The 22,084-nt window shown below is 34.4% G+C and overlaps 1 protein-coding gene across 5 annotated transcripts in view; it reads left to right on the top strand.

The window, feature by feature from the left end:
* CCSER1 (coiled-coil serine rich protein 1) overlaps positions 1-22,084 on the top strand; it is an 845,941-nt gene that overhangs the window by 664,615 nt on the left and 159,242 nt on the right. Inside the window, exon 11 of one of the 5 annotated variants that reach the window (XM_042935886.1) lies at positions 20,406-20,687. The exons of 3 other annotated variants lie outside the window; for them this stretch is intronic. In XM_042935886.1, the coding sequence (XP_042791820.1) occupies positions 20,406-20,465 (60 nt within the window). In that variant the 3' untranslated portion in view covers positions 20,466-20,687. Of the gene's footprint in view, positions 1-20,405; positions 20,688-22,084 lie in introns of those variants that run through there. One more of the 5 variants, XM_042935888.1, reaches the window with a different exon arrangement.

Raw genomic sequence — 22,084 nt, 5'->3', positions numbered from 1 at the left:
TGTGACTGTTGGGAACATATGACTCATCAACAGTGTATTTTTTTTTCCATGAATAGGATATATTTTCTATACTTTTCAATATGTATTTATACACTTTTCACTTTTCATATATGATAACAATAATTATCATTTGACTTATAATACTTTTCTCAGGGAATAGTCTGAAATTATTTTATTTTTTCATAAATACACATATTCACATATATACATACTATGTCTACTTATAATATGCAATAGTATTTTTCAGAGAAAAATATGAAAAATCTTGTAGAAATCTTACACATTATGAATGATTCTTATACTCTCTTTCTTGCTTTCTAAAGCTGTCAATATTAGCCACAAATTATTCTTTCCCGATCACTGTGGATCATGTTCCAGTGATACGATGTCAGAATATAAGAGACTACAAGTATCCTTTAATATAATTTTCTTGAGAAGATAGCTGTTGCTACACATCGCACTTAAGATAGGAAATATAATTCCTGAGTGACATTAATTATAATGAAAACTATGAAAAGAAATTTCTGAAAATCCGCTACAGCGAATAAGTTCTAAAATTCATATAATAAACTACTTCCATCCTGTAACAGATTTATCAGGAGATTTGAAACTAATGTTAGTGTACAACGTGCTTTGATTTCTAATGCACGTGACAAAAAATATTTAAAAATAAATTCAGAGTGTCTCAGGAAGGGCCTATAAACACAATAGTTCTTGAGATGATGAGGGAGATTGTTAAATAAATGATGAATGTGTCTTAAATAATCAATGACAATTTAACCTCTTTCACTTTCCTGTGTCTACACAGGCTTAGTTTATTGAAAGATCAAAGAATAATTTCTTAGGTGTCACTTGTGTTATTACAACAGGATAGAAGATGGATAGATGTAGTCAAGTAGCAATGTTGGCAATTACAAGATTACATTAAGAGGTAGGGATGATTTTTCTGGTTACATTGACTGTATACATAAATGTTTCAGCATAAAACATACGCTGTCTGTAAATATTTTATAGTTTGAACTCCTGCAAACAGCATTTTTGGATTAAATAATCGGGAATGAATAACCAAAATGCAGTGAGGATCTTATATTCTAACGGGGCAAAAATTCAGGTACTTTAATTAATTAGGCATCTTTATAGCCAGGTTTTTTTTCTTTTTAACTTCCTTTTGATGTTTTACAGGTTATCTTTTTACATGTGGCTGATTTACTTTAAGTGTAAATTTTCTTTTCAATTAGAGCTTGAATTAAACTCAGAACAATCCCAGGGTCTCCAAAGAAGTCTTCCTTTAATTAGCATATGTTTTATATTTCTATTTAATAAGAAGTGTTTCTTAGTATTGAACTTGCAATTTTTTGTTCAGATTTCTTTAAGAGTTTTGATGTTATCAAGTATTTCATCAAATATTATTAATCACTGTTAGTCTTAATATCCTTAATGGTTTTCATTTGGCCATTTAAACTGAATCGTGGCATTACATATATTTTGTCTGTGTCAGGTATGAGTGAAGCATAACTCAGTTTGGAAAAGTATGATCTTGCCACGGTGTATTTTTCAAATATTTTAACAGTTTCCAAATGGTGGGATTTTCTTTATAACTGAACTTTCCTATGTATATGCTAGGAAACTAATATTAATACTAGTTGCATTATGAGTACACATTTTGAAAGAAGAACTCAGTGCAGTTGTCTGTATATTTTCAATCTATGCTTCTTTTCTTAGATTTTATTTTGGAGGCCCTCCTGACACAGTTAATAGTGTACAGGGAATTCTAACAAATACGAAAATAGTTCATCATGTAAGGAGTAACAATGATTAGTTTTTACCATAACTGTTTTCTTAGCTCTGAGACAGAGGAAGAGAGTATTTTGTGTGATGCTACTGTATTATGCCAGCCTATGGATTAAACCTAATTGTGAGAGTTGCATAATTATCAATTAGACATTCTCATCCAGCTGCTAATAAGCTCTTGTTTGTTAAAGCTATCTATTTTGGATCCATCATTGCTATTATTTTTCATAAATTCAGTACTTCTGATCATGTCAGTGTGCCTCAGCATTTATAGATGAGTGCCTTCACCCTACATACTTCATTTACTTACATTTACTTATATCAAGTATTTCTGTTTATTTTTATAAATTAAAAAAATCAGATTTAAAAGCTGATATATCCCAAGTTTTTTTGAACTATGGTTTTTCATATTACATTAAGGGTCACTTTCAGACAAAACCATTGGTTTAAAACACAAGAAATATGATCATCTGCCGTAGGGACTTATTAATATTTAATGGAGGAACCAGTGGTGAAGTTTTAAGGGCATCACATTTGAAAATCCATACATGGATTTATTCAACAAATATTACTAAGTGCCCCCTGGAAGCCAGGCTCTGTTCTAGGTGCTTGGAATACCTCCTTTAATCAAACCACACAAATGTTTGCTTATAAAGCCTGCCTTTTTTGACAGCATACTTATAATAAATAATAAAGTTAAGTAAAGTATGTAGTGTGTTAGTAGGTGCTAAGTGCAGTCTAAAAAGGAAAAATAGCACAAGGAAAGGATAATTGTGAATGAGGGGTTGAGGGCCAAGACTATGATCAGAAATTTTAAACAGGGTGATCTAGGCCGGTCCAGGGCGAGATGTGAGGCTTGAAGGTGGTGAGGTAAAAATCACATTTAGTCAGAAATCTTTTTGTGATTATGCTCCTTGAATACCCCTCAAAGCCCCTCAGTCAGTAAGAACAAATGCTTTGTCTTTGCTGCAGCCCTAGGTAAGAATAGTTGGCTTTGTTTATAGGCCATGTGGTATGAAAAATTGCATACAGTACCATTAAACCGAAGAATCAGACTCCATGCATTGAGACTCACACGAGGGGAACACAGACCCCCTGAGGGAACAGCCCACTTGGGCTCCTTCTTTCATAGCCACTTGGCAGAAGCACAGAGAAGAGAGCTAGGTCCTATGAGCCATACCATGTAAATTGCATTGCTTTTCCTCATTCTTTTCTTGCATACACTCTGTCCACCTCCTTCTCTCTCTCTCTCTACCAGTCTTCTTACAGCTTAGGCAGAGTTGATTTTACATACTTTAAATGTATAATTAGACTTCATTGTATACCAGCACATCCCATTTGTCAGAGGTGTACCACTAAAGGAAACTAATGCAGAAAGCATACAATAGTTACTTGATGAAAAAAATAAATGAATAGAGTAACTAAAAGACTCTCATGTTAGTTTTATAATCCTAAAGACCTATTACAAATCAGTATACATTGTTTTATTTTATTCACAAATACAGAAGTGCATATTGTGATTCCATATCATTTTGTTACTTCTAACAAATGTTTCAAAATGGCTACTTTGTGCCTTTTAGAACAGAGCATTAAATGCAAATCAGCATAGATAACCAGTAGTTTTAAAACATGAGTGCCAACATGCAATTTCCTTTACAGTAGTGCATTGAATTCTTCCTTTAAAAATCCTAAATTTTTTATGTACACAATGGAGTACTATGTGGCAATGAGAAAGAATGAAATACGGCCCTTTGTAGCAACATGGATGGAACTGGAGAGTGTGATGCTAAGTGAAATAAGCCATACAGAGAAAGACAGATACCATATGGTTTCACTCTTATGTGGATCCTGAGAAACTTAACAGAAACCCATGGGGGAGGGGAAGGAAAAAAAAAAAAGAGGTTAGAGTGGAAGAGAGCCAAAGCATAAGAGACTCTTAAAAACTGAGAACAAACTGAGGGTTGATGGGGGGTGGGAGGGTGGGGAGGGTGGGTGATGGGTATTGAGGAGGGCACCTTTTGCGATGAGCACTGGGTGTTGTATGGAAACCAATTTGACAATAACTTCATATATTGAAAAAAATAAAATAAAAATAAAAATAAAAATCCTAAATTTTTATCTAGGAGCCAGATCATTCCTGGAATGCCTCCAGGTCTTTATCTCAGTTCTGACTACATAGACTCAGTATTACTTGACTGATAATTCTTTAGTTAAGATAATTTATAGCTGAAATCCTTTTGGGAAAAATAGCAAGGATAGGTGTTAAAAAAAGCTCTTGTAATTGTAAAAATATTCATCAGAATAAAACAATAAAAGAACACACAGACACATAAATTGTATATATCTTAAATTATGTGGGAGGAAAAATAACTTTCCCTCTATGCTTCTAGGTTCTTGAGTGTAGACCTACCTGTAATAAACAAATAAAGAGGAGAAAAACAAATTTAGTGACATGTATACCTCCTGTATACGTGGAGATACTTAGGAAACTAAGTAACTCCCTGAAATGGTCCAAGTCACCATCTTAAATACAACCTCCAGCTCAAGACAGAAGATGATATGGTGGGGTTGTGTGGGGGGCAGTAGGGGAGACCAGTTATGGAAGGTTACAAGGAAAAGCATAGCAAACAAGGGTAAGACTGTTGTGCAGATTTAAGACTATGCCTTCTTTATTGATAAGAGTATCTAGAGATTGAGAGTTGTCCTCTTCTTCCTGGTACAGAGAGACACCTTTACAAATGGAGATTCCCTTATAAATGTAAATTTCGTTTATAAAACAATAACTTGTTTTCCATTTTTATAGCTTCTCCTGCATCTGTGTTTCTTAAAAATACCCAGCTCAAGATAATTCTCATGCTAAAGAGGCGTATTCTGGGTTTATATTTTGCCTTCTTTAATTAGTAATAATGATTATCACATTTGCTGAAAAATATGTTGATTCTATGATAGCATTGATAAAAGAGAAATTTGATCATTGTTGAAAATAAAATTTCTTCCAACCCATTTAAAGTTCTGTCTCATATCACCACCTCTATAGGAAAACTAGATTTAATGACAAAATTTCTAAGATTTTCCAGTATGCTAAATAAGCGTTTCATGACAGGGAGTCCTGTCTGAAGGAATTTTTACCACTCTTTGGAAGAAAATACAATATATACACTAAAGGCATATTTCAGTGACTATTGGTGATCCATTATGCAATTGCAATTATTCATCGTAATTGTCAGCGAGCTCTCTTGCTCAACTATAGACCCCGAACAGTTACTTCTTATTGCATTTTCTTGAGGCATTGACAATGACTGGAATATTCCAACCACCAGACCAGAAAAGCCTGGTAGCAATGGAATACTTAGGAGACTACACACCCCCGTACCCCCTTCTCTGACAGTGATCATGTACTGAACACATACTGATCCCTTAGCAATGATCCTGTGCTCTCTGCCCACTCTCTTGTACATACCCATTCTCTTTATAAAACTCCAGGTGTCCATCTTGTAGGTGCAAAGGTTGATTATCAAGGCTTGAGCCTACCACTTACCCCGGCTGCAGGCACCTAAAATAAATTTCTCTTTGTCTTTTCCAAACCCTCATCGTTTGAGTTTTGGGCTTATCTTATGATGAGTTTGTTCAGCAACCATGTTCACAAACCCAGCGAGGAGCTTAAGCTTTTGACTTATCCAGCCCCCTCGCTATTCCCTGGGATGGAGCACTTGGCCAGCTCAGTGCACCAGGACTTACCTTCACTAAGTTACAGGCTGTGGTAGCTCACTTGGTAACATAATTTGTGTTAATTTAAGTTCTAAGACTTTGCTCAGTTACTTGGTCAACATATATCTTTATAGATTTATGTGAATTCATATCTAGGGAAAGCACTGCTTTCCTTTAATTTGATCTACAATCAAGAAAATCTGGAAAAGCAAATTTACTATTTAAATATATACAAATGTATTCTTGAAGCAATATAATACATACATCAAAACACATAGTCCCTGAACACACACACAACTGCATGACATAGGTACAAAACAAAATCTACTGTTATTCACTATTTGTATTTATTATAGATGTTAGGATTAGATGCAAATGTACACTAATACAATGTTTAAGATGATTATATGCATTTTTGAATTTTTTTTTTTTTAGAGAGAGAGAGAAAAAGTTTGAGTGGGGGAGGGGCAAAGAGAGAGGGAGACACAGAATCTGAAGTAGGCTCCGGGCTCTGAGCTGTCAGCACAGAGCCCGACATGGGGCTCAAACTTGTGAACTGCAAGATCATGACCTGAGCCAAAGTCAGACGCTTAACCAACTGAGCCACCCTGGCGCCCCGATTATGTGTATTTTAATATAATTAAATCATACTTATGCAACTATTTGTTACTGAACTTTGTTATACTTGGTATAAATTAATATTAATATATTTTCTTTTAAAGGTAAAAGTTGCACTGACTCTAGAAACATTACATTTTCAGTATGCAGAAATCATAAAACAATATATTCTAATTTGAAACAGTAATGACAAATTTTGCCATACCATAAATATGACAGTGTTTTATTTTTTCCACTATACCTGCTGATGGCATTTCTGTGTTGTCATAGTTGAGCCTTTGTTTCATTAGACCATCAGATTTAATTAATTAAATTAATTTATTTTTTCCTTTTGGTTTCCCGTGAGATTCACTATTCGCTGACAACTCTCCCACTTGTACTTGATTTAGCACCACAAATGCATAATATCTATAAAGTTCATTAGCCCTCATAATGATCTTGCTCCATCAAAAAGTTTCTCAAGCACTTGACTTATGCTTTGGGAACTGGGGATACCTAGAAGGGTACGGGGATGGAGGGAGTAATTTTTCTTTATCCTTCAAATTTCTTGGCTGAGAACCTCTGTAATAAAAGAGAGATTAAAAGAAGAGAAACGAAAGGTTAGTAACGTATAGGCCTCCTATTATACGCAGGCGATACCTAGGGAAATTAAGTTGACTCCTGAGATGGCCCAAGTCATCACCTTAAATGCCATCTCCAGCTAAAGACCAAATAAAGATGTTGGGGGTTGGGGAGGCCAGTTGTGGAAGTTTACCAGTGGGAAGAGCACAGTGAACAAGGGTAAGGGTGTTACGCAGATATAAGTCTAAGTCTTCTCTTTTGATAAGGGTTTCTAGAGATTTGGTCATCCCCTTTTCCTGGTACAGAAAGAGAGATACCCTTTCAAATGGAGATTTCCCTTATAAATATAAATAACCTTTACAAAAGGGTAACTTGTACTTGATTTTCAGAGGTTTCCCTGTGTCTGCAATCTCTTAAAAATTACCAGTTCTAGTTATGCCAAAAAGCATATTTGGGCTGGCAAATTCTGCTTCCCTTCAATTCCACCTTGAAACTTCCCCAAGAAGTTTCACAATCCAGAACCTGAGTTGATACATTGCTCCAATATTTCACTGAGCACATGTCTGACTCCTGAAAATAGATCACTTCAATTAACTGCTATGTCTCATTTTAGGAAGTGGTCTTGCAGATGGGCTCCCAAAGTTAGTCTTATATTGTGCTAGCAATCAGGTATTTAATAAGAGGCATGTCTATGGAAGAAGATAGGCAAAGTTTAACAATTAGCACAAACTATAATAATGCAGTTTGTGAGAACGGGGAGGAGGTAGGGGGGAGCCAATTGAGATTTCTATATGTCAGGTTCAAATCATCTTTCAAAGTTTGAATATCTCTGATGTCATCAGGTGTTAAGGTGAACTTTCTGAGTGGCCTACATATCAGCAGGCACAAAAGGTTGTCCATATGTGCTGTTGTGATGATTTCTCTTAAGTTTATATGAAGTTGTTCACATTCAATTCGCACAGCTTTGGGAAAAGGATAGGTTTTTTGTTTTTTGTTTTGTTTTGCTTTGCTTTGTTTCCTCTCAGTCATTTCAAGTTAGAATGGTGGGAGAGGGATGTCTGGGTGGCTCAGTCTGTTAAGCATCCAACTTTGGCTCAGGTCATGATCTCACAGTTTGTGGGTTTGAGCCCAGCATCAGGCTCTGTGCCAACATCTCAGAGCCTGAAGCCTGCTGCAGATTCTGTGTCTCCCTCTCTCTCTGCCCCTCCCCACCTTCTCTCTCTCTTTCACTCTCTATTTTTTTTTAATTTTTTTTTTTTTTACGTTTATTTTTGAGAGAGAGAGAGAGAGACAGAGCATGAACAGGGGAGGGGCAGACAGAGAGGGAGACACAGAACCGGAAGCAGGCTCCAGACTCTGAGCCATCAGCCCAGAGCCTGACGCGGGGCTCGAACTCACGGTCTGTGAGATCGTGACCTGAGCTGAAGTCGTTCGCTCAACCGACTGAGCCACCCAGGCGCCCCACACTCTCAAAAATAAATAAACAAGCATTAAAAAAAGAAAAGAAGAAGAAGGGTGGGATAAAATTGGAAATTAGTTCAGAGAGTTGTAGCAAAATATTTGAGAAAATTGTTAGAATTTAGGATTTGGTCCAATTTACAGGTAGAAAACAACATTTCTAAGACAATAAATTGGACTAGAATCTAATATCCACAAAGTTGTACTACTGAAACATAATTTTCTCTATAATCACCCTTATTTTGGCCAAATTAATCACAGTAGGACTAATTTGTTTGCAAACTAAGTTTAGTTTCATTAAACTTGACCTGATTATGTGCAGGAAGAATAGTGGTGGAATATGTATAGGTTCCTTTGAGGTCTACTTTGCTGGAACTTTCACAGGGAATTTTAGACTGAACTTTTAAAAGCCTTGAGGATAGGATGCCAAGTGAAGGGCTCACCATCAGACTTTGCCTGCAGTATCTAGAGATTTGGATTAATTTTTCTTTTCTTGAGGTCCCAGAGATATCCTATGGCTTCTGTACCATCCAGAAAGTGAGCTTTCTTAGTCATCTGGTAGGACTGCTGGGATCGCTGTAAGCAAAACACCAGGCTGCTTTTCCAAGGAGTGTTATCTGCTCCATGAAGTGAAACTTGGTTCCTTGAACCTGTTTGGTCATGTTTAATTCTATGCACATTCTCAAGGGATCAGATAGGGAGAAAAAGTAATTGTTTCATCTGTGTTCACAAAGACATACTTACCAAATTGCTGTAATTCATACTTAGCTTACTAGAAAAAAAAAAAAGTTTCCTTAAATCTAGAAAAAAACAAAACCTTAAAGAATCAACGTTGCAAACAAAGTCATAAGAATTCGCATTTTCATGAGTTTATTCAGCACCATGTTATTCTTGTTCTGCTTGGTTTTCTATTACTTGAGTCAGTTCTGGACATTCTTACCCAGTTCAGATTAAACCTATGTTCAGCAATTAATGTTCAGTATTTTATCTTATTTGCACATGATCTAGATATTCAATAAATTTACATCATTCAGCTTAACTCAAGAAAACTCTAAAGGCAGAAGTTACCTAAGAGATTTGGGAAACTATTTCAGTAGCTATATCATAAACACATAATTGTTGCTCAAAAGTTCACCTAAAAACTCTTATTCCTCTTACATCTAAATCACTTGCTCCCAACAGTTATGCTTAGACTACTCACAAAATCTTTGTGAGACATTAGGCAAAGTCTGCCATTGTTCTGTTTTCTTACCGAAGAGCTTTGTAACAGAGGTAACATGAACTTCTTTGACCTAGGTAGAATAAAAATTGTATATCTGAATTATATTTGTTGACAACATTGAATACATGTCTATTTTTATTAAACCAACAAACTTCACTTGGCTTTTATTTACTGCAAAAAAATCCCAGATCACATGAATTTGAAACAAACATTTGGGTTAGTTTTTATATTTTTGACTTTTAGAAATAATTTATATAGTGCATATTTTAAGCTATTTAAATAGAGCTTTTACAAATTAATTTTAGCAATAGCATCCAGAGGTTAATTTAAAAAATCACGCATTTCACATCATATATAGACACAGGTAAACATATAGGCTGACTGAAAAAGAGATCTTATAGCTAAAATTTTAGCTATGAGTCAGGTACAACACTAAACTCACTAGTTTATAAGAGAATATTTGGATGCAAATCGTGTTTCTGGCACTTTACCAGCTCAGATAGCTAAAGTTTTTCATACTAATATTTGTGAGGAAGACACTGGGATATTTCATCTGCCCAATTTCCAATAAATCCTTTTTTCTCCTTCTGATGAGAAATATCTTCTTAAAGTTTGCATTTTAAAGAATGGCTCTTAGAACATGGAGAAGATGGGTAGAAAATTTACGTCTCAAAAATCACAGAAAGTATCTGCATTTTCTCCAAAATGGAGTTTGGGGGTATATTTGCCCATTATCAGTGGTCTGAAGTAATTACTATTTAAAATTTCCTGATTTCTCTTAGGCAAAGGACATTCAGTTTCCAATGTATTGATCTTTTGCAAGCATTTTGAGATGGATTTTGAGAAGTTTGGAGAATTAGTAAAAAAAAGGACAGATGGATTTTGCATTGCTTCTGGAACTGTACCTCTGTTTTTACAAAGATTTGCAAGACAAAAGCAGTTGTTTCTAATTACTCAAAAGAATTGGGTTATAGCCTGAATGATATCAGGGAACTGACCCACACATCTGACTGCAATTTCAATTTGCTTTATAGCAGAAGAAGATGTCCAGTTAAGAAATCAAAATATTTCTATGTTCTGGAACTTCAGTAGGTCTTTGTGCAGGATGCATAAAGCATTCAACCAAGGCCTTCAGGTGGTCTTCTTCCCCCACCCCCCCAAATGTACCCTTCATCCTTAGACCAACTTAAACTTAAGGGGGGGAACACCTTAAACTTAGTTTTGTTTGTATCAGCCTCTGACCCTTGGCCTCCAGCTAATCCATTTCCTGATCATTTGTAGGAGGATCTGGGAGAAATTCTGATCTGTTTACTTGGTGTGTGTGTGGGGGGGGGGGGGGCAGCCAGCTTGTCTGATAACTACAGTATAATCATAGAAAGGAAGAACCTTAGCCATTAGTCAAAGTTCCTGTGAGTAGTGTTGTGAATGTCCACTGATTTTTCTAACTCTTCTCTAAATTTGGTAGTATCTTGTGAAAGTGGGATAGGTATTAAGGAGGGCACTTGTGATGAGCACTTGGTGTTTTTTGTGAGTGATGAATTACTGAATTCTATTTCTGAAACCAATATTGCACTGTATGTAAACTAACTAAAATGTAAAAATAATAATAAATAATAAATAAATAAATAAAACTTCATAATTTTATCTTGTTTAAGAAGCCCGTAATGTGAGCCATTATACTTCTTTGTGTCTTCTTTTCAATTTAGTCTTTCTGTAGATACCAATAAGATAATTCTTTAAAAAAAGAACTCTCTAATTTTTTTTTTTTTCAAATATAGAAGTTTGTTTATGTTTTCAGTTCAGAGTATCCATCATTTGGTCATTGACAAGTAGGATCTTTTATTAATTCAATAGCAACTCAAACCAATAAGGCTTAACCATAAATTTATGGTTTAACCATAAATCCAAGAGGCATCCCAAAAGAAGGTGTAAACATGCAGCCCTCACAAGATCCAGAAAATTTACTTTCAGTTATCCTAGGAAAGCAAAGACCTGTTGCCACAGGTGGTAAGAATGAGAACTTTGGATGCCTCCAGTCACAGACTCTCTAATCACTTACCCCAAACAGATGGTACTAGAATGGGACTTTTCCAGCACTAATGAGACAATGCAGGTTGAGACTACAAAGACCCCTTATGGAACCAGGATCCTTTAAGACAATCTCCCCTGAGAGGTGGCATAGTTGGACAAAGAGTATGCTGCCTTTGGGATCCACAGCCTATTGGGTTTTATGCCAAATGCATGTGGACACATTCATTTTCCAGCTGGCAGAGACCAGAGTATATTCTCACTGGTCACAAAGCCAAAGTCTTCTGACCTAAAATAAGACAAAAGGAAAACCTCCTCTAGGCTATGGTTCTTTTTGTGACCAATGACACAAAAGACAAACCACCAAAAACAAACAAAAACAATGGTCATCTCTGGGAGAAAAGAGAATCAACAGAAAACCAGATTACTCACAACAAATTTACCAAATTCACTATACCCAAGGAACTAGTTTACATAAATATTATCTCCTGTTAATTTAAATTTGGAAAGGAAGCAATAAGAATTTTTAATCTTCATCTCTTGATCAGCCACTACAGAGAGAGATACCTGCGAGAGCTGACTTTGGTAAGAATTCTTACCCTTTGTTAATTTCTGCCAGTTTTCCAGGATCCCATCTGCAGGCTCCCCCAAGAATGAGGTCTCATCAGATCCCTTCTGGAGGCACTGAACTGTAGCAGAAGGAAAATGATTTCCCCTCTACCCTCCCAGGTTCTTGGCAGAGACCTCCCCTATCATAAAAGATTAACAGTAGGAAAATACTTCCTGTATATATGGAAGATACCCAGGAAAATTTCCCAAAATGGCCAGGCCACCACCTTCTGTATCATTCCCAGCTAAAGACAAAAGAAGGCTGTTGAGGCTCAGGAGAGGTTATAACAGATAACCAGGAAGTACAGAGTAAACAAGGATAAGGTTGTTATGCAGATTTAGGTCTGTGCCTGCTCCATTGATGAGTTTCCAGAGATTCGGTCATCCTTCTCTTCCTAGTACAGGGAGAGACACACCTTACAAATGGAGATTTTTCCTTATAAATGTAAATATATTTTACTAAAAGGGTAACTTTTACTTTGTTTTCAGAACTTGTGCTGTGTCTTTGGTGCTTAAAAATAACCAGCTCAAGATAATCCTTATGTCAAAGAGGCATATTTTGGGTGGCAAATTCTCTTATACCAGCTTATATCTTCTTCCAGTGAAAGAACTGGAGAATGATTCCAGGGGGGAAAGGCATTAAATATTACATTATTAGTGTTTCAAAACAAAAACATAAGCTGTTTTCATAACTTATAAATGGTGTAGAGAATTAAAGAAAACAGTTCCATAAATATTTGACTTTGTACCAAACAGGTAAAGGAATAGGAATTTTCAGGATATTGCATTACAGAAAGTTTCCTAAAAGGGAGCCACATGTAACGTTAATCTCATGCTCTGTGAAGTAAGAGTACCAGGAAATGATACTCATGTGATGCTACATTGTTAAAATGATAATTAGAATTTTAAATTCATAAAGTTGAATTACTGTAGAGACAATTTATACCAGAGTGTAATTTGCAATGCAGAGTACTTAGAGAGTCATAGTTTTTTACATGTCAGAATAACTTCAGATTTGTCATTATTTTATGAATTTTGTGCTTGTATATTGATTATGAATTTGGGTTTAATCCATCAAATTAAAGGAAAATATATTTAAGGTACCATCTGATATAGAGGATTTTCAGAGAGAAAAATACTCTAGACAGGTTCAATATTTTCTTGCATTTAAGAGTATAACCTAAAAATTGATTAATTATTCATATTTTAAGACTATTATAGAATTGAAAATAGTGCTTTTCAACTTTTTAGGTTACAAAAAACATTCAATATTGTTCCTAAAATGTTCCTTAAAAACTTTGTTAATTTATTAGAAAGTTGCTACAAAAGCTAATTTAGTCTGAAACGATTAGTTTTTCTTCTTTGAGGGAGCATCAATAATGTGAGAAATAAGCCCACTGAACCAATCGAAGGAGGGAGTCAGAGACTGGGAGCACAGTGAAGGGAGGCTTTTTTTTTTTTTTTTTTTTTAACTTATTTTTGGGACAGAGAGAGACAGAGCATGAACGGCGGAGGGGCAGAGAGAGAGGGAGACACAGAATCGGAAACAGGCTCCAGGCTCCGAGCCATCAGCCCAGAGCCCGACGCGGGGCTCGAACTCACGGACCGCGAGATCGTGACCTGGCTGAAGTCGGACGCTTAACCGACTGCGCCACCCAGGCGCCCTGGGAGGCTTTAATCAATGTTCTTGCAACACAGAGACTTCAGTTTTTTGGCGCATGCTCATTGCAAAGCCTGTGAAGATAAGCCCACAAAAGGGAGAGGGGAAGAACCAGGAAGTTAAGTGTCTAAGGGTTTGGGACTCCATTGTGAGGGGGTGGGTGGTAGATATTTCCAATAGGTTGTAAGCCTATTGTTAACTAGACAGCCCAGCTTTTATTTGGTATTTCTGAAAATCAATCATTTCACTTATGTCTCACAATAATGACTCATCATTTAACATTAAGAAATATGAAACTAAAAGGAACTTAATGTGAATTATAAAAATACACCAAAATTACTTGGTGTTGAGTGTATGTATTTTCTACTCTTTTAAAAGCTTTCCTCAATTTTGATTATTTTAGTATGTTAAAATAAACACACAAACACTGAATCATTATAAATATATTACATGTACATAAACAAATATTTTAGTATTTCAAATATAATGGATATAATCTTACTCTAATTGTTACTGAAACCCAAGTTTAGCTGCCTGTCATTGCTGGAAGAGCCAAAACTCAAAAGTGTTGATTGGAAAGGAATATGAGCTTTATTCAGGAGGCTGGCCACCTGGAGAAAAGTTGGACTCTGGTCCAAAAGCCACCTCCAAAGTTTCTGCCTGGCCTAGGAATTTATAAAGGGGTTTAGGGTAGTTAATCAGTAAAGGGGGTGAACTGGTCCATAACATTCCTTGATTACATGTAGCCTTGATGATGCCAGCTTCAGACATTATCTCAGTGCTCAGAGGTTGTGCAAGGGGGCCTGGTTTCTGTTTCATGATTAGCAGAAGGGCAGAAAGAACCCGTGATCTATAGGTATACAAAGAAAGGGGTTAGTTAATCACATGGGCTAAGGGAATTTGCTAAAGTTAAAGACTAGTAGGTTGGTCCATGGGCCTGAGGCAGCTTCATAATATTAATGTTTTTTTTTTACTTATTGATTTAAGTGACTGAATATCATTCTATCCTGTGAACCTTTTAAATATTTTTTATATTTCTTTTTAATTTCTTTGTCCTTTTAAAGGACATTTTTATATGCACAATTCCTTATCAAGGTGAATTTTGAAAAATCAAAATTTATGTGGTTTTATCCTCCAGTCAGCAGTGCTATTTCTAGAACTCTATGCTGCGCATACACATTTGCATATACCAAATAAAATTCCCATAACTTTTTTTAATTGGCATTCATTGTAATAAAGACAAAAAATTAACACAAATGTCCATCAATAGGGGGCTGTTTTATAATGGCTCGTTTACATAATGGAGGAGCATAAAACTAAAAAAAAAGGAAAACATCAGTGTTCTAATGTGGAGTAATTTTTAGAATCTGTTAATAAGTCAAAGTGTAGTTATACAGTATTTTATTTTTTTGATGTTTTGTATAAGTACAGATAATGGAAATAATAAACATGTTTATCTACAAGGGGAAGCAAGAGAGAAAAAATAGTGTGGAAGGGATGACAAAGTGAATTTTTTAAAAGTGTATATTCTAATATAGTTCTCATGGAAGAAAAAAGAGTAAATGTACTTGAAATAGATAAACTTAACTGGACATCAAATTAGAATATAACCACAGGGGGAAAAATATTGTAAAGTGATTTGGACCCATTCTCTGGTTGTATTTCCTTAGTGGGTTATAGCCTAAGGACCAAGAGAACTGCAAAAAAATATATAACTTGACTCAGTAGAATTTTATTAGTACTGTTATAAGAATTTTGAAACTATTTGAAGGACACATACACCCCAATGTTTATAGCAGCACTATCAACAATAGCCAAAGTATGGAAAGAGCCCAAATGTCCATCGATGGATGAATGGATAAAGAAGATGTGGTACACACACACACACACACACACACACACACACACACACACACACACACACACAATGGAGTATTACTCAGCAATCAAAAAGAATGAAATCTTGCCATTTGCAACTACGTGGATGGAACTGGAGGGTATTATGCTAACCAAAATGAGTCAGAGAAGGACAAATATCATATGACTTCACTCATATGAGGACTTTAAGATACAAAACAGATAAACATAAGGGAAGGGAAGCAAAAATAATATAAAAACAGGGAGGGGGACAAAACAGAAGAGACTCATAAATATGGAGAACAAACTGAGGGTTACCGGAGGGGTTGTGGGAGGGGGGATGGGCTAAATGGGTAAGGGGCACTAAGGAATCTAGTCCTGAAATCATTGTTGCACTATATGCTAACTAACTTGGATGTAAATTAAAAAAAATAAAACTTAAAAAAAATTTTTTTAATTTATGTACATTGTAAGATTTAACTAATTAAATCAAATGCTACTAGTACTCAACATATTGAAAGATGAGAGAAAAGAAATGTAATTATGAAAATATAAATTAAAAGGGAAAAAGAAACCTATAATATAATATCCAAATAGAAACTATCAACAGGAACTCATAATTTACTACAGAATTTACTACAGTCAGAAACATGTAACCTGAAAAAATTCAGACTTATAGGCCTAACTTCCAATATACAGGCAACACAGAAAGTGGATGGATATGTAAAACAATACCATAGGTCAACTGTCAGAAAACTTCCAAATGTGCAGTATTCTGAGAAAACTGACATTGTATCCTTAAAATCTAAAGTGCTGTTAAATATCAGGAGATTATCTTAATTAAAGAGACTAAAGAGATATCACAAGAAACTCTTAACTACTGAATCCAGGTGTTAGCTCTGCCAAGCAGGTGCTAATTGTACTAGTTTTTCTATTTTTCTGTATACTTAGAAGTAAGGGGAGAGGCTAATCCAATTTTAAAAATTAGAATCTAGATTTAAAATGACATTACATTCGGCTGTGATGCATGATCCAGTTGTAACTCTTGGGTTGTACAGGTTAGTAGTTAATAGCAGCATTTACTAGTAGTATTTGAAGGGCATTTGAGGAAATTTGATTAAGGATAACTATTACAAATGAAAACATGTTGACATGGGAAGTTAGAAGCCATTAACTTAGAAAACTAAGCAGCAAGTCCAGTAATTAAAAATATATACATATATAATATATTTATATTTATATTTATATATAAATATAAAATATAATATATATTATATATTTATTATATATTTATATATATTATATATATTATAATTTATAAATATATATATATTTATATATTATAATATATATAATATATATAATATAATATATATAAATATATATTATTATATATTTATTATATATATAATATTTATATTAAAATATAAAAATATATAAATATATTTATAATATATATATTATATATGTATGGTGTGGTTTCATTTTGGTTTAAAAAAAAACGAAAAGAAATACACAAAAGTCAATGTGATCATTTCTGATCGGTAGGGGTATGACATTTTCTTTTCTTTTTTTTTTTTTTTAATTTTTTTTCAACGTTTTTTATTTATTTTTGGGACAGAGAGAGACAGAGCATGAACGGGGGAGGGGCAGAGAGAGAGGGAGACACAGAATCGGAAACAGGTTCCAGGCTCCGAGCCATCAGCCCAGAGCCTGACGCGGGGCTCGAACTCACGGACCGCGAGATCGTGACCTGGCTGAAGTCGGACGCTTAACCGACTGCGCCACCCAGGCGCCCCGACATTTTATTTCTTATTTCTGCTTCTCTTTTTCATGTTTAACAATGAACATATGTGCCTTTATAATTTGTAATTTCACTGTAGAAATATATTTTTATTTAATAACTTGATAATGACTTAATTTAATAATAATGTAAATAATTATTTAAAAGAGCAAACTCTGCCACACTGCTATAATGAATACAAAATTATGTTTGTACAACGTATTTAACTTCCAACACTACCTCTATACAAAATAAAATAACTTAGACATTTTCGAGGAACCAAAGTATTAAGATATTTTGTTCTTAAATATAATTTCTAAAAATATTAAATATTGGAGGGTTTTTTGTATCAAATTTGATGATCTGTTGAGTTCATCACATTTTAAAGCTCAAGGTGATTAATCTGTTTCTTGATATACAATATCCCCGGAGTAGTTCATTGTAAAAAAAGACGTGTATCTTTAGAGTTTTTGTTGTTCTTACAGCGAAGTCATGGGGAAACATTTATCCTCATTAGTTGAGTTTTAGTGTTTCTTGTAGTCCTCTCCATGTTCCACTCGCTAAAAAATGAGAGAAGTCCTGGGGCTTTTTGTCCTCTCCACATGACAAGTACTACAATATTGTAAACTTTTATGGCAAGAGAAATGTTAGTATCATATATTCTAGTAACATCTGGGCCTCTGAACATAGTCAACCTCTTAAGATATTTTTTCACTCTAACTTTTTTTTAGAAAATTAAAAGGCAGAACTGGGTTAGAATTTTATTAAAAATAAGAATGTTAAGAAGCTTAAAATACACTGGAAAACAGAATCCAGATTTAGGAAATACAGAAATATAACAATATATCACCTCTGTCTTTCATTCATTCAGTAGCATTTGGGGAACAAGTACTCAAATGTTCATTTGTTATTCTTAATGATTCTGCGGACTCTTTTTTTTTTAAACATGTTTGGTTGGCAGTTACATTTCTGCTTCTGTGTGTAACATGTAATTATGGTCCTGGGGTTCCTTTCATCTCAAGTTACTTCACCCTTTTTCATTTATACAGTCATTTAAAAAATAAAAATAAAAAGCTGCATTCCAGGCACTGAGATTGTATCAGTGAACAAGAGATAGACAAATGTTAAAAAACAAAATTCAATTGAGTAAATTTGAAGATCTAATTGGCTTTATTCAGTGATTCATTAATCAAGCAGTAGCCCATCTAGCAAATAGAAGGGAGTTCCAGGAGCTGTACAAACAGAAGGCTTTTCTAGGCAGAATGGGAAGTGGTATACAAAGAGGTTTTAACTAAAGAAAACAAACAATCTGGCAAGGTCACCCTCCCTTGGGGTAATGGTGGGGAGGGGGCAGGGAGGTCTTGTCTTGCAGACTACGTCACTAGTACAGATCAGGAAATTCCAGAGTGACTTTTTGAAAATTCCACTCCACTCCTGGGATAGGCTAAAGCCGAAATTAGGTTAGCTATTAAATTCTGGTGAGGCTTAGGAAAAGAAACTCCATTTTGGGGCCTGTTGTTAAATTTCTTTATAAACCTCACATTCCAGTGATAAATATAGACAATACATTTGAAATAGAAATAAGAGAATTGCACACAGTGATAAAGGTCATGATACAAATAAGCAGAAAGACAAGAATAAGAGATGAATCAGGTAAAGAGGAGAGCTTGTGTCTGGGAAAGACTCATCAGGGACTACATGAGTGTGCTGTTTTTGAGCTGTAACCTGAATGAAGGTCAATTGTTCATAAAACTGGAACAAGCATCTTGATGGGGGAAATCAGGGTTTGGAAAATAGTCACCTTCCAATACTGCTTGCCGCTTCAAGACCTCCTCACCTGGGTTTTCATCTTGCCTTCCTACTTACAGTCTCTACATGGTAAAATCTATATAGCATCACACATAAGTCTGTAAAACAAATAAACAAACAAAAAACCACAACAAACACACCCCTTTCATTGTGTTGTATTTCTACTTTAAAACTCAATGATTCACTAAGGCTTAAAAGACAAAATTCACTTTCCTCCAACAGTACCCATAGTCGCTGAAATTAAACCCTTCTCTATTTATGTTGCAAACATAAACCTTTTATTCTACTTAAACTGCACCAACACAAATTGCTATTTCTTGTCTCTGTTGTTTAGAGTTTTGTTTTTAACCATTTTATTTGGAATGTCCCTCCTCTGTAATAGATCTCTGTTTTCCAGCCATGCTCCAATTTCATATCCTTACTATGAGGACCCAAACTGGGGGTAATTTCTCTTTCCATAGAATTATGTCAGCAGTTATCAGTCCTGTATAACTTACTATCTTGTAGTTGGCAGTTACTATAAATTCTAAAAATTCTCACCAGTTTTATGTATTGACATATAACTGATGTCTTGTTATATGTCAGTCTTGTAGTAAGGCTTCTCTCTTATTTATATTCATTTATATTCAACTAAATTCTACATTCCTCAGGGGCAAGTGCTATATTCTATACTTCGTGGATTATGTATTTCTTTTTATATATATTTTCTGCACAATAGAGTTTCTCTTTTTTTTTGAAGTTGAAAAGATGGAAGATTATGAAACGTTTGCATTTCTATCACTTAAAACTATAATGAAGTATACAGGTTAAAATAATAATAATAACTGCTGCAGATAAAATTCTGTTGGAGTTTTGTTTAGGACCTTGGATGGTGACTGTGGTTTAGAAATATATCACGAAAGCCATGTGAGATTTACCTATTATTTAATTATGTAATTTTCTTTAAGCCATTTTATTTGAGAAATACATAAAGGAAAGAGTTGGGTAAAACTATTTTTTGTTTTTGTTTTTGTTTATTCACAAAACCAAAGGAAATAATAGAATTTTGCCAATCGATCTTTCCTCTTTTACTTGCATAAAATGTATTTCATTGGAAGTTAGGAACCTGTAAGCATTACTAATAAACATTCATAAATTTTAATTGGAATTTTGACTTAGAAAATCATAAGTAAAACAGTTTTTTGTTGGTCTCTGCTTTTTTAAGTGTTTATGTTTTAAATTTTCATATGAAATAAAAATTTCATTTCATTTCATTAATTTGAAGTCATTCATTTATTTACTTTTGTTTTCTTCTTTTCAAGGCCCTGTGGAATCCTACATGCACTGAAGGTTTATTTAAACCAGTAAATATTTCAACCTAGGTTAAATCATTTGACCATAAGCAATGTATCATCAGTCTGTGACATGTGAAATATTGAATAAAATCAATTTTCCATCATTCCATATGTTAGCTATTTCATGTAATATGCTAGTTTCCACTCCAAATATTTCATTTTCTGCATTTGTACACAATCGCATAAAATATTTATTTTACATATTCCTACCTTATTCTTACTGTATTTTGACAACAAAAATAGGCTTACTTAAAAATTATATGCAACGGTTTTTAAATGTAACATTCCACTTGGCAGTGCACATTTTCTGTTCAACCTTTTCATCCATCTCATTTGTCTCTCTGGTTATAGTCTTCATTTAATTTCATCACATATTCTATGCACATTAGGGAAGTTTGTAAACAGTACTAGTTTCTCCCATCCTAGTGAGATAATTCCTACTGAAGAACTAAATTCTCTCTCTGTTTCTCTTGTATTGAGATCAAAAGATGAAAGCAGGGTGTCTTCAAATGAAATACATAATGAGTCTTATTCAAACTACAGAAAGTCAGAAACCTATTTATATCTCTGAACATGTGAAAAAAGTTTATTGTACTGACTGACCTCATATTAAGGGAAGTTTCTTGAATGTATCATGAAAGAACACTTGTCTCCTGGACTTAGCCTTGCTGCCTGATTTCTGTGTTTTGTTTTGTTTATTGCCTTTCTAGAAGAGCTCACTTTAATTATTAAATGGCCAGGTAGAACAAGGCACCCTTGAATGTTGTAGTTTATTGCAAGGGTAAGTGACACAGCCCAGAAGTGTTTCAGTGTTGTGAGCAGGGTGCCCGGCAACAGAAGAGCCACAGAGCTAAGGAGAGGAAAGCAGGTCTTATGGAGTTCTCTATATTTTTTTCAAACAGACAACAAAATAATCATAATTAATGGTAGTAATATTCAGATATATGTTATAAAATGTCTTAAATTATTTGAATCATTATGTAATATGAATGATCACATGTTGGCTTTAAACCATGGTATTAAAATAAAATTATAAATATATTTATTTACTTGAAAACATTGTATGTGTCCTTGTTGACTTTGCCCCTTAATGCATTCTTTTATAACCTAAGATAGAACTATTTTGTTTCTCTAACAATTTTCTATAGTTTATTTTGTAATCCTGTTCTTATCTCTTCCTTTTTATGGCTTTATTTTATATTTGAAACCTTTAAATGTAGATAAAGTAAGAAACCCCATCACCTACAATAAAGCACTCACCTGGTAAAGATTTTTATCAACTTGAATGATCAATATCATTTTAAATAAGAAGAAAGAATTTAATGATATTTTGACTAAGATGCAAAGAAAAGAAAAACTTGTATTATTAACTGGATTCTAGATTAAGTCAATGAAGAAAATTACTTTTTTCCCTACAAGCAATGTAGCAGAAACTGTCCACACAGACAAAATGGTCACTTACCTCAAATCGTACAATTTCAAGATTGTTTTTTAACACTAGTGAGACGTTTCAGTGTTGCTTCCTTGGATGTCGGCCAAGGAAATGAAACTGTTCTTTCATTCTTCCCTTTTTCTCTTAATGGAACTTGGGCTGAGTATACATTAATGAGCATGTTTATAGTTAATAATTTTACTTTATTAAAATG

This window comes from Panthera leo, chromosome B1 (genome assembly GCF_018350215.1).
Source record: "Panthera leo isolate Ple1 chromosome B1, P.leo_Ple1_pat1.1, whole genome shotgun sequence".
Lineage (NCBI taxonomy): Eukaryota > Metazoa > Chordata > Mammalia > Carnivora > Felidae > Panthera > Panthera leo.
Note: the sequence above shows the minus strand (reverse complement) of the source record. Positions and strands in the feature narration are given on the sequence as shown.